General features: G+C 36.1%; 1 protein-coding gene across 1 annotated transcript in view; it reads left to right on the top strand.

Moving 5' to 3' along the window:
- RYR2 (ryanodine receptor 2) overlaps positions 1–12,915 on the top strand; it is a gene marked incomplete at its 5' end in the record, with an annotated part of 557,937 nt that overhangs the window by 438,623 nt on the left and 106,399 nt on the right. Inside the window, 5 exon segments of the mRNA NM_001082757.1 lie at positions 3,327–3,457; positions 6,589–6,909; positions 8,888–9,128; positions 9,498–9,585; positions 11,602–11,694. Coding sequence (NP_001076226.1) covers positions 3,327–3,457; positions 6,589–6,909; positions 8,888–9,128; positions 9,498–9,585; positions 11,602–11,694 — 874 coding nt within the window.

The raw sequence follows: 12,915 nt of genomic DNA, 5'->3' as shown, positions 1-12,915 counted from the left end.
ATACTGTATTAATAAAAATGCATGTATTTTAAGACATCATCCAAAAGAAAAATTAATATTTCCAGAACAGCATGTTATAATAATTGGCCTAGTAAGTACCAATTGAATCAGAATTTTGCAGAAAATGATTAATGAAATAATGTACTAGACTTATCACATAGGAGGATAATTGAATACCTTTGGAATTATACATGAAATACTTTAGGCTATCATATTATTTTTAAATGTTTAATTCACAAATAATTGTATATATTTATGGAATACAGCATGCTATTTTGATAAATGCATATATTATAGTGTGATTACTATATAATTAATATTTAATCTCTCAGGCTTATTTTTTGGTAAGAATCTTTAAATTTTACTCTTTAAGCAATTTGGAAATAGATAATAAGAAATCCATGAAACTTTGTATCTTTGACCAACATCTTTCCAACCTCCAAGTCTCATCTGCCCAGTCTCTGATAGCCACCATTCTACTTTCTACTTCTATGAGTTTGACATTTTTAGATTTCACATATAAACGTATTAAGTACTTAAATAAATTCATTCTATTATAAAACACTTAATAATACCTTGCTATGAATACATATTTTACATTTCTGTATCCCTACTAATAGGCATGGTATGCAAAGCTTAGAAAGAGTAATTTTCCTGCAGTCCTACGTGTGTTAATGATTGGGGTTGGGATTCTGAGCAGAAGCCTGTGCTCATTGTAATTCCTTGATATCCTAATCCATTTTTGATAATGAAATTGTTATTAGATATTTGCACTCTATTTTATTCAATGCCAATCTATGAAAAGACATTTTGCTCATGATTAGATGTCTAATCTTTTTAGCAGAAATATTAGAAAATTAGGTATTAAGTATTTTTCCTGTAAGAAATTTCAACTTAACTTTTTATTCCTTTTTTTTAACTTTTATTTAATGAATATAAATTTCCAAAGTACAGCTTATGGATTACAATGGCTCCCCCCCATAATGTCCCTCCCACCCGCAACCCTCCCCTTTCCCACTCCCTCTCCCCTTCCATTCACATCAAGATTCATTTTTGATTCTCTTTATATACAGAAGATCAGTTTAGCATACATTAAGTAAAGATTTCAACAGTTTGCTCCCACACAGAAACATAAAGTGAAAAATACTGTTTGAGAACTAGTTATAGCATTAAATCTCAATGTACAGCACACTAAGGACAAAGATCCTACATGAGGAGTAAGTGCACAGTGACTCCTGTTGTTGACTTAACAAATTGACACTCTTGTTTATGGCATCAGTAATCACCCTAGTCTCTTGTCATGAGTTGCCAAGGCTATGGAAGCCCCCTGAGTTCACCAACTCTGATCATATTTAGACAAGGCCATGGGCAAAGTGGAAGTTCTCTCCTCCCTTCAGAGAAAGGTACCTCCTTCTTTGATGACCCATTCTTTCCACTGGGATCTCACTCGTGGAGATCTTTCATTTAGGTTTTTTTTTTTTTTTCCCCCAGAGTGTCTTGGCTTTCCATGCCTGTAATACTCTCATGGGCTTTTCAGCCGGATCCACATGCCTTAAGGGCTGATTCTGAGGCCAGAGTGCTGTTGAGGACATCTGCCATTCTATGGGTCTGCTGGGTATCTCACTTCCCATGTTGGATCGTTCTCTCCCTTTTTTATTCTATCAGTTAGTATTTGCAGACACTAGTCTTGTTTATGTGATCCCTTTGGTTCTTAGTCCTATCATTACGATCAATTGTGAACAGAAATTGATCACTGGGACTAGTGAGATGGCATTGGTACATGCCACCTTGATGGGATTGAATTGGAATCCCCAGGTATGTCTCTAACTCTACCGTTTGAGGTAAGTCAGCTTGAGCATGTCCCGAATTGCACATCTCTTCCCTCTCTTATTCCCACTCTTATATTTAACAGCGATCACTTTTCAGTTACGTTTCAGCACTTAAGAATAATTGTGTATTGATTACAGTACTCAACCAAATGTATTAAGTAGAACAAACAAAAAAAATACTAAGAGGGATAACATATTAAGTTGTTCATCAACAGTCAGGGCGAGGGCTGATCAAGTCACCGTTTCTCATAGTGTTCATTTCACTTTAATATTTTCTAAATTTTATTGACCTTTAAAATAAACATTCATGGGGTGAGTGTTTAGTTCAGAGATGAAATTGCTGCTAGGGATGCACATCTCATGTTGGAGTGCTTGATTGAAGTTCAGGCTCCTCCACTTCCAATTCAGCTTCCAACTGAGTGCCTTGAGAGGCAGCTCCAATGCATGGGTCCCTGCTGCCCACCTGGGTTATTGAGCTTGACTTCCAGGCTCTTGCTTTAGCCTGATTGAACCCTGGGTGTTGCAAGCATTTGGGGAGCAAACCAGGGGATGGACGATCTCTCTGTCTCTGTCTGTCTGTCTCTGTCTCTGCCTTTCAAATGAAGTGAAAACAAAAAATTTAAAATTTTTGGTGCATTGAACCAAAAGATTTATTTTAAAAATAAATACTATTTATATACAGTGTTTTAAAGAGTACATATTATGTAAAGTAATTTTTTATTGTATATTTAATAAACAACTTGATGTACAAGAAAAGCTTTTGGTTAAGTAGGTAACTGAGGAAGAGAGAGATTCAGTATCAGTGGCAGGGAAAGCCTTGAGCCTGTCCCAACCAATTGATCACAATGAGATTTCTTGAGTAATTCTTTAAAAGTGAAAAATCAGCTTTGACTATTATCAATTATTTTTATCACTTAGTATGCCTTAGCATTTCATAGCTGTTTTGAAATTACTTTTTTTCAACTTTTATTTAATAAATTTCCAAAGTACAACTTTTGGATTATAGTGGCTTTTCCCCCCATAACCTCCCTTCCACCTGCAACCATCCCATTTCCCAGTCCCTCTCCCATCCCATTCTTCATCAAGATTCATGAAATTACTTTTTATATGGTAAATGTACAGAAAGTGGTATAATAGTATTAGTGCTTTATCCTTAGTTTTTTTCAATTCACTTATTCACATAGCAAGATGTGTTAGATGGAGGGAAATGAAAAGCAAATCATTAAAAAAATACAAATTTGGGGAGGAACTGACAAGATTTTCTTACTTTGATCTGTATTATTTTTAAATTATGTTTTTGCTAAGAGGTAATTTAGATTTCAGTAAGTGACAGATTGTGCTATTGAACGCATATGATATTTTGCAATATAGACATTTGATTTGGGGTCAATTTTATTAGCAATATTATTACCCCTCTTTTAGATTATAAAGTTGCTAATTTTAATTTATTCAGCATTCAAATGCAAGGCATAAACAGTAAATTTTTTCCACTTATAGGCAACGTTCTGCATTAGGAGAGTGTCTTGCTGCTTTTGCTGGTGCCTTTCCTGTAGCATTTTTGGAAACTCATCTCAACAAACATAATATTTACTCCATCTACAATACTAAGTCTTCACGAGAGCGAGCAGGTAATGAAGAAGCAAGTGCAGTGTTTGAGATACGAAGCTAAAACTTAAGAGCATGCATTGTAGTTTCGTGCAGTGATTTTCAATGAGCTGTTTTTATGATCTTCAGTGCTTTTGTTCTTAAATGTTATTATTTGGTAATGTTGTTGTAATTTTTTGAATACTATGCACCATCCCCCTAAGGTTTCTAGAATAAAAATTATGTTGTTTCTTTTAAGTAAATCAGGCAAATTAACAGTAACAAGAACTAAACAAAATAATCAATAAATTTGGAGAAAATAAATCAATATGATTTCTGATTCCATTATCACTTAGTCAGCAAGATTATAATATTCTTATTTATTGCACTGATGGATTTGGAACCTTCATTATTCTTTGTTCATCAGATGAGTTTGCCTTATTGGGACAATTTTATTCCGTGCAATTTTTAAAACTGGTTCCATTTTTGTTATTTAAAAATTAGAAATGTATAAATCCAAAACACACACGGTCAATAACTTGAACTTGCACCTGGTCCTAGCATATGTATCCCTAAGATCTGTGTGTCTGTATATACACTGAATGTCTTTATACACATATTCATGACTTGTGTTACATACTAATTGGAAAAAATCTGATTCTTTGCTAGGTAAATAGGCCCATTATTTTCATATTTCCAATTAGAAAAGCTTTTACAGCTATTTCAATGATTGGACTTTGAAAGCATGCTAGAATTATTAATTAGGTTTTGAACTGAATTAGCAATAAAATACAAATTACTTATTGTTACAATCAGTACATTGAAGCAATCAAAGCTTAGTTTTCTGAGCCTGCATATTCCACAAATGCCGTCTGGTTGAATTTCTTCCTATTTGGTTTCCTCTGATAAAGTAGATTGAAATTTAGTTGTTTTGCAATAGCACTAAATTGTTCTCAAAACTTGAGCAAGGACTATTTTTGGTCTGTGAATGTATACTTTCCTGTTAATGGACTTATTTCTCAGTATAACTCATGTATGTACGGAAGCTGCTGGTTATACTGTTTTTAATATTAATTTTATCAAGGAAAAACTTTTAATATCTTGAATGATCATTTAATTTACCTATTTTGTAATTCTGAGTTTATATATCAGATGAAGCTAAGGAAAATTATGTTGAATTTGCTTTAGTGATTCATACTTTTTCATACATACATGTAACATATAGTCCATAGTAATTTGTATTAGACAAATTTGTATTAGACAAACTCATAATTTCCACAATATATTTGTAAATAGTTAGTCAAAATTGGTTGTTTGTGAATTACTAATCTTCTGTGTAAACATATAAAGAATTGTCTTATCAAGTAAGTCTTTTTGATTGGTAAATTTATGTGCTAGAAATCAACAGTGAAGCAGTTTTTTTAATTCATTATTGAATTATTATTAATTCATTAAGTAAACACACAAAGCAGATAATTTCTTATGTTTCTATAAATACCTCATTTGCATAACAAAGTAAAGTAATTAAGTTTAATAAATTCTTGGCTTTGTAGCCAATTATTCAGTTAATAATTTTGTGACGTGCACTCTGCTGAGTGAAGGAGATTTGATACAGAGATGAATAAGATTTGACTATTTTCCTAAAAGAGTTTTGTGTTGCATCAGAGGGAGAGCAATGGATAAACGTAAGTGATAAAATTCAGAATAATGTCCATTGAGGATACAGAAAAGCAGTATGAGCTGAGAATATCTGGAAAGATTTGACAAACTTAAGATGAGTCTTGAAACTGGCAAGAGTGAACCTTTGATTTATTAGAAGAATCTTCAAGCAGTTTGAAATTCTTGGAAATGCTTCCAAAAGAGAAAAGAGCAAATGATGAGATAAGAGGGGAAAGCCAGCAGGAGGGGAGGTAGGCTTTTTCTGTTGGGAAAAGAAAAGGGATCCTATCATTGCCAAAGGGATGATTTTTCTGGCTTCAAATGTGTAGTAACATGAATAGATTTTTATTTTAGAAATTTATCATGAAAGCAATAAGGAAGATTAAATAGTTGTGAGTCACCAACTAGAGACTTATTGTGTTAACTTGGAATAGAGATGGAAGAGCAAGGCCTCTTGAATGGAGTCCATGATGTATAGTGATGCGGTTGTGGTAAAGGTAGACATATTTCGTGTGGGAGATGAAAGAGTATCATATCCTAGAAGCTCCCGGTTTTCTAGTCTGGATTCCTGACTGGATAATGTTGTCTTCACCCAGTTAGTGCATGTTCACAAGTAGGCTGGAGATGAAAGGAAGGGTTTACATTTAGACCCATTGAATTCTGGTGTGTTTTGAGACATCTGAAATTAAGCAGAATTTTTTTGGAGAAATATGGACTGGAGAGTTAATAACGTAGAACAGAATTCCATGAGAATGGCTCAAATTGCCTAGACAAACATGTTGACTGAATAAAAGAGATAAGAATTAATGATAGAGCCCTAGAGCAAACTAGCATTTAGAAGTTCAGCAAAGAGAAAAGAATAAGTAAAGAACAGTGACAATTCAGAAGAGAGCCGGAAAGATCGAATGCACCGGTGTTAAGAAGAGGGAGTTTTAGGGAAAGGGACTTGGTCAGTGATGTGAAAAGTCACTGATAATGGTTGTAAAAGACTAAAGTCAGTGAGTGGTAGAAAGCAGAGTCCTCATTATGAGGGAATGAAGAGCTGCTTGGAAAGATAAGCAATCCAGGAAAGATGTGACCGTATGAGGAAGAGGCATTAGAGAGGAAGAGGCTAAAAATATAGGGCTGAGTAAGTCCCTGTTGTATGGAAAACACCAGGAATATGAGTGAAACCATGAGCAGGGACCTCAGAACTCCTTCCTCTGAAAATGGGGAAGGGAAACAAATGTGAGACCAGATGTAGACTTGTGGGAAATAAAAGCAAGACACTGGAGGTAAAGACATTTGGCATTTTGTTTAGTGAGTAGGAGGAGAAGTGACCATCTGGCAGCCTTAAGGGAATGGTGGTAGTGTAGGAACTTGGGGAAAAGACACTTTGAAATACTGTCATGAGAAAAATGAGAAGACAGCTGGAGGCATGCTGGACCTTGCTGAGTTTTCAAATTCAAAATTGCCTACACCATATCATGGCAATATTTTGATTGAATACATTCCATTTTTATGTATGCTCCTCCAGCTCTCAGTTTACCAGCCAATGTGGAAGATGTGTGTCCAAATATACCTTCTCTGGAGAAACTAATGGAAGAAATTGTGGAGTTAGCTGAGTCTGGCATCCGCTACACTCAAATGCCACATGTGATGGAGGTCATCCTGCCCATGCTGTGTAGCTACATGTCCCGGTGGTGGGAGCACGGGCCTGAGAGCAACCCTGGAAGGGCTGAAATGTGCTGTACTGCTCTGAACTCGGAGCACATGAACACACTGCTAGGGAATATACTGAAAATCATATATAATAACTTGGGAATTGATGAGGGAGCCTGGATGAAGAGATTAGCAGGTAAGAATTGGAAAGAAATGCACCCCGTAAATGTATTTTATTAAAAAAAAAAAAACCCTGAGATATGGAAGACTAGAATTTTCCTAGCATAATCTTTGTTGATATTGTCTTCTTTGCTCAAATATCTTAGCTCTATATGTCATGCTGTTCTTTAAAAAAAGTAGATATTGTCAGACATACAATTGCTTTCCATATAATTTCTATTTTTATGTAAATGTTTTCCTGATTTGACCATGTCTATAAGATTAATCAGTAAACAAACAAATAATGATGAGTAAAATCAGTAAATAATGATTTACTAGGATTCTGTAGACAGACGAAAGTGCATTTTGAAGTGATCCACTCATGCAGTCTGTCCCATGGGGAGTTGTAGGAGTAATCAAAAGATTAATCAAATATTTACAATTAAGCTTGTCTATCATTGCTATATTTACACCAAAAAAAGAAAGCAATCCAACAACTGTAGTATGACTAAATAGTTTATATACATCCTTATATTGCAATATCATTCCATCTTTTAATGTTAAGGTTTCAACAGTGTTGTGTTCCTTGAAAAAATTGCTTTTAATAGAAGATGAAAATATTTTAAAAAATGAATTAAGAATTCTATATATGTGGTATACACACTTGTGAGTTCATCTATTCATGAAAACTCCAAATCAATACATAATACCTTACTGTTTAACTTTTGTATTCTATACATTTCCCCATTGTATTTGTATATATGTCAATTTCAGGGGAAATTTTTTAAATAATGGTCTACTCAGGCTTAAACAATATTTTTAAGGTTTATTTTATTTATTTAAAAGAATGACAAGGCTGGCGCCGCGGCTCACTAGGCTGATCCTCTGCCTGTGGCGCCAGCACCCGGGGTTCTAGTCCTGGTAGAGGCACTGCATTCTGTCCTGGTTGCTCCTCTTCCAGTCCAGCTCTCTGCTGTGGCCTGGGAAGGCAGTGGAGGATGGCCCAAGTGCTTGGGCCCTGCACCTGCATAGGAGACCAGGAGGAAGCACCTGGCTTCTGGCTTCGGATTGGCGCAGCGTACCGGCCATAGCAGCCATTTGGAGGGTGAACCATTAAAAGGAAGACCTTTCTCTCTGTCTCTCTCTCATTGTCTAACTCTGCCTGTCAGAAAAAAAAAATAAAAAGAGTTATAGATAGAGAAGAGGCAGAGAGAGAAAGGGAGGTGGCATCTTCTAGCAGCTGGTTCATTCCCCAAATGGTTGCAATGGCCAGAGCTGAGCTGATCCAAAGCCAGGAGCCAGGATATTCTTCCAATTCTCCCACATGGGTACAGGGGTCCAAGCACTGGAGCCATCTTTCATTGCTTTTTCAGACACATTAGCAGGGAGTGGCATAGGAAATGGAGCAGCCGGGGCTTGAACCGGCACCTGCATGGGATGCCAGTGCTGCAGGCCAAGGCTTTAACAAACTGCACCACAGCGCTGGCCCCTACTCAAGTTTAGACCTATTACTAATAACTACAACTATTATTAAACAAAAGCGAAAAATCACATATAATCTAACTCTTTAATTGGACCAGTGATGTGGATCCTTAAAGTGAGATAACTGCATAGTCTCATGAAATTAGATAGTGACTTTCTTGCTCTCTTACAAAAATGGCTATGGGGACTTTTTCCATTTGGGAAATCTACTTCTTTGTGTGAAAAGAGTTGATTTCCAAAGTGAATTAAGTCTTTTTTCCTATTCTTAATTGGCTATCAATATCTTTTTAAAAACAAGAAAGCACATAGAATTCAATTCAGTAATCGTTTTTGAACAGCAACAATGTAATTAAGTTTTGGACATGAAAAATGGCTGAGGCATGGGCTCTGTTCTCAATGAAGCCATGTGCTAGGGGTAGCCGGGAGGGAGCCTTGAATTGTAGCACAATTGTATTACTCCATCTCCTCATTTTAATAAATGTTTATACAGAACAAAATACTAAAAAAAAATACTAATATCTGTCTTCAAACAGTGTTTTCCCAGCCTATTATAAATAAAGTAAAACCTCAGCTCTTGAAAACTCATTTTTTGCCCTTAATGGAGAAACTCAAGAAAAAGGCAGCCATGGTGGTGTCTGAGGAAGACCACCTGAAAGCCGAGGCGAGGGGGGATATGTCAGAGGCTGAGCTGCTCATTCTAGATGAATTCACCACGCTGGCCAGAGATCTTTATGCCTTCTACCCTCTCTTGATTAGATTTGTGGACTATAACAGGTATGATGTTTGCAAATTTTAATCTCCCTAATTCACTCATAACCTTTCTTGTCTCGTATGTCCCTATTGAATTGTCTCATTCACTAACTACTTAGTCATGAGCTTGTTCTTGGTTATAATGCAACGCCTGTTTATAGATGAGCCAATTTCCACCGAGCATCTTAAAATTAAAATTGGAAATCTCATTCTGAAGTGTTGTGCCCTTTGCATATAAAGCTAGCAATTTGACGGTTAATGGCGTTTTAAGTTGTTTGGCGTCACATTTATACATGGATGAGCTCTGTGGTCAGCAGATGTAACTTTGGGAGGGTGATTTTTGCTTTAAATTAACTTTAAGACATAACTGAGAACCACTTTATTTATATCCAGGGCCAAGTGGCTGAAGGAGCCCACCCCAGAAGCAGAGGAGCTCTTCCGAATGGTGGCTGAAGTGTTTATCTACTGGTCAAAATCCCACGTAAGATGGAGAATGTTGACAGTGTCTGCTGTTAGGTTCATGATAAGGGCTTTTTAAATGTTATCTCAGTCGATATCTGTGGTAGTGTTTCTCAGACTCATCTACTAGATTTCATTTAACAGTTGGAGAGAGAAACAGGGAGAATAAGTGAGAGAGAATAAACAGGTCCTCCTAGGAAGTATGAGGGAATATAAACCTTCTTTTGAGCTTTGTGATTTGTCTTTAAAACACCTCAGGTATGTTTTAATTGTATTGCATACATGTTTTTATAGTTTGCCACTAAATCTTAAAATAATATTATATTTGCATAATTTTACCCTCCAGCTTTCACATCTTTTGGTATTTACTATTATTTCAAATGATTTAAAAATCTTAGTTTTTTGCATCAGTTTTAATTCTATGCTGCTTTCTAAGTGGAAGACTCTGAAAAAATAAAAATAGAAACTTCAATCTCAGATTTATCATCTGAGATATCTTCCCAGTATACCTCATTGGATTGTTATGAAAATCAAACTACTTTGAATAAACAATATTTTTAAAACATTCATATTTAATGTTTAGAATAGTACTATTTATTTCCTACATGTATGTCTGTCAAACTCAATACAGAAACTTTATATAAAGATATACCAAAAACCACATAATCACACAGAAAAAGTTTATGAAATAATAACCTTTTAGCATGTAAATTTGTATCTTTACATTGACATCTATTGTCTTTCATGTCATGGTAAATTAATTTAGAAACTTATGTTTCTCTAGATAAAAGCAAATGATTTCTTATCCTAAGTAACTCACATTAGGTTATATATTATTATATCATGGAAGACCTTCTGAAGGAAAATTTAAAATCTAGAAGAAATCAATCCATCTTCAGCTGCCAAAGAACAAGGATGCATTTGTGACTTTTTTGTATTTTCTGTTGGTTACCCTCTATAGAATGTCTAATCGACAAATAGGATGTGTCCAGGAAGAAATCTCTTTAAAAAATTTAAAACTACCTAATTTTCTTTTTTTTTTCTTTTTTTCTTTTTTATTTTTTTGAAAGGCAGAGTGAACAGTGAGAGAGAGAGACAGAGAGAAAGGTCTTCCTTTGCTGTTGGTTCACCCTCCAATGGCCGCCACGGCCGGCGAGCTGCGGCCAGCGCACCGCGCTGATCCCATGGCAGGAGCCAGGTACTTATCCTGGTCTCCCATGGGGTGCAGGGCCCAAGTACTTGGGCCATCCTCCACTGCACTCCCTGGCCACAGCAGAGAGCTGGCCTGGAAGAGGGAAAAACCGGGACAGAATCTGGCGCCCTGACTGGGACTAGAACCCGGTGTGCCGGCGCCGCAAGGCGGAGGATTAGCCTAGTGAGCCGCGGCGCTGGCCCTAATTTTCTTGAAGAATTAAGATTCGGCTTTACCAATCATAAAAATACCCCCAAAAAATTCTGTAAGCCTGTATGTTAGGCAAAATTTTGGAAGAAGAATATTTATCATAATCAGTAGGTTTGTAGATGACTATCTAATGATACTTCTATGTCTTAAAAAATCTAGTGATATGTTTTCATCTTATAGATATATTGAAAATGCAGATCTTTAATTTGTGTTATAGTCTTCCACCAATAGTTAATGAGGAGTTGACTTTGCCATCATTTTTTTGTTCCCAAATTAAAAGTGAACAGAGAATATTGTAATATTTTAAAAGGAGATAAAATACTTGGCAAAATGGAAGATACATCATAGTCCTATGTGTCCTTAGAAAGTATATGTCCATCTTAGGAGATACAGAACTTTGTACCAGCTAACCTGGTAATATGTGACCTACCAACACACATTTTTACATCTGTGAAACTTAGATATTCATATGTAGCTCTAGAATTTGTTGCTCATAACCAAGCACCCTCATTAGATACTCAGCAAGTTTTCTACTATTTCTTGATCTTGATAAGTCTTACATTACAAATTAATATGTATCTTTGTAGAAATGTTTCTAAACTGAGTATTTAGCTGAAATTTCTTTTGCACTTACAGAATTTCAAAAGAGAAGAACAGAACTTTGTTGTACAGAATGAAATCAACAACATGTCCTTCCTTATTACTGATACCAAGTCAAAGATGTCAAAGGTAATATTATATTATCTGTTTCATTGTTGCTTCATGGATTGATGCTTTTTACATACTTGATGATTTATAATTATAACCTGATAGATTTGATGATGCCAGTTATGGATTTAATATAAATATTTAAAAAACACACATATATTATTTCAATGAGTTCCCAGGATGTATTTGAATTGGATGTGGTATGACACGCAGACATAAGAAAGACTGAAATAAAAGAAAATGTTTTTGCTCATAGGTTTCTAGATGTTGGGGGTTGTGCAGAAGAGACCGAGGAGTTGTGCAGGGAAGTACTGGGGCCAATGAAGAGTCAGAGAAGTAGGGAGAAATGGGGCAACATCCTTTATTTTGGTTTCTGTAGGAAGGAATGGGCCCAAGAAGAGGAAACACTTTAAAGAACTGGCTAATTTGAATACTTTAAGAAGGCTCTGAGGCATAGAAACTATCCCTGATTTTCTAGGACCCAGCCCTGGGGCAATTAGGATAGATGAATAGTGATCTAGAGTGTGGGAGCCCCAAAGGGAGGCCATTGGAGGTGTTGCCTATGGATTTGCTGGTTTGCATAACAAAAGAAAACTCAAAGATGAGTCATTCACCCCCAATTGTCTAGCCCTGAGAGGGGCAGTCTTCAGGATGGGCAAGGCCCCAAAATGTCAAAACATCAGAATAAAAATATGATTGCTACACATACATGCATCAAGCTTGTAGATACACACGTATACACACACATACACACACACACACGCATGCCACACTCCCAAAATTTCCAGTTCAATGTGCATACAACTAGTTGATGTTATGTATTCATCAAAAGTGAATATGTATGTAACTATAGATCTCAAAATAGCTGTATTATCAAGAACTGTGTGAAAGAATTCTAGGGTCTCACTTCTGAAGTGGCACATATACTTCCAGACTTTTGTTCTATCACTCAGGTTGGAGAGAAGGGAGGAGATTCCTTTCCAAATACTTCAAAATGCATACCTACATGTTATGCACTAGTACTAACAAAACTTGTTTCATGTGGTAGCATACAATATGCTGCCAAATGACCAAAGATACAAAATGGGGTGGTGCTGTAGCCAAGGAAACCAGCTTCTACCAACCCAGAAAATTATGGGAAGGAAGTTACTGTGGGATATTTGCTGACCCACAGAAGTCTAAGAGTGGTTATGTCATCAAACCTGCTTGGCTGGTTCCCACCAGGGCAGAATAGTGTCTCCT

Source organism: Oryctolagus cuniculus, chromosome 13 (genome assembly GCF_964237555.1).
Source record: "Oryctolagus cuniculus chromosome 13, mOryCun1.1, whole genome shotgun sequence".
NCBI classification, from domain to species: domain Eukaryota; kingdom Metazoa; phylum Chordata; class Mammalia; order Lagomorpha; family Leporidae; genus Oryctolagus; species Oryctolagus cuniculus.
The sequence above is the reverse complement of the archived record's forward strand: the minus strand, read 5'-3'. Positions and strand labels throughout refer to the sequence as shown.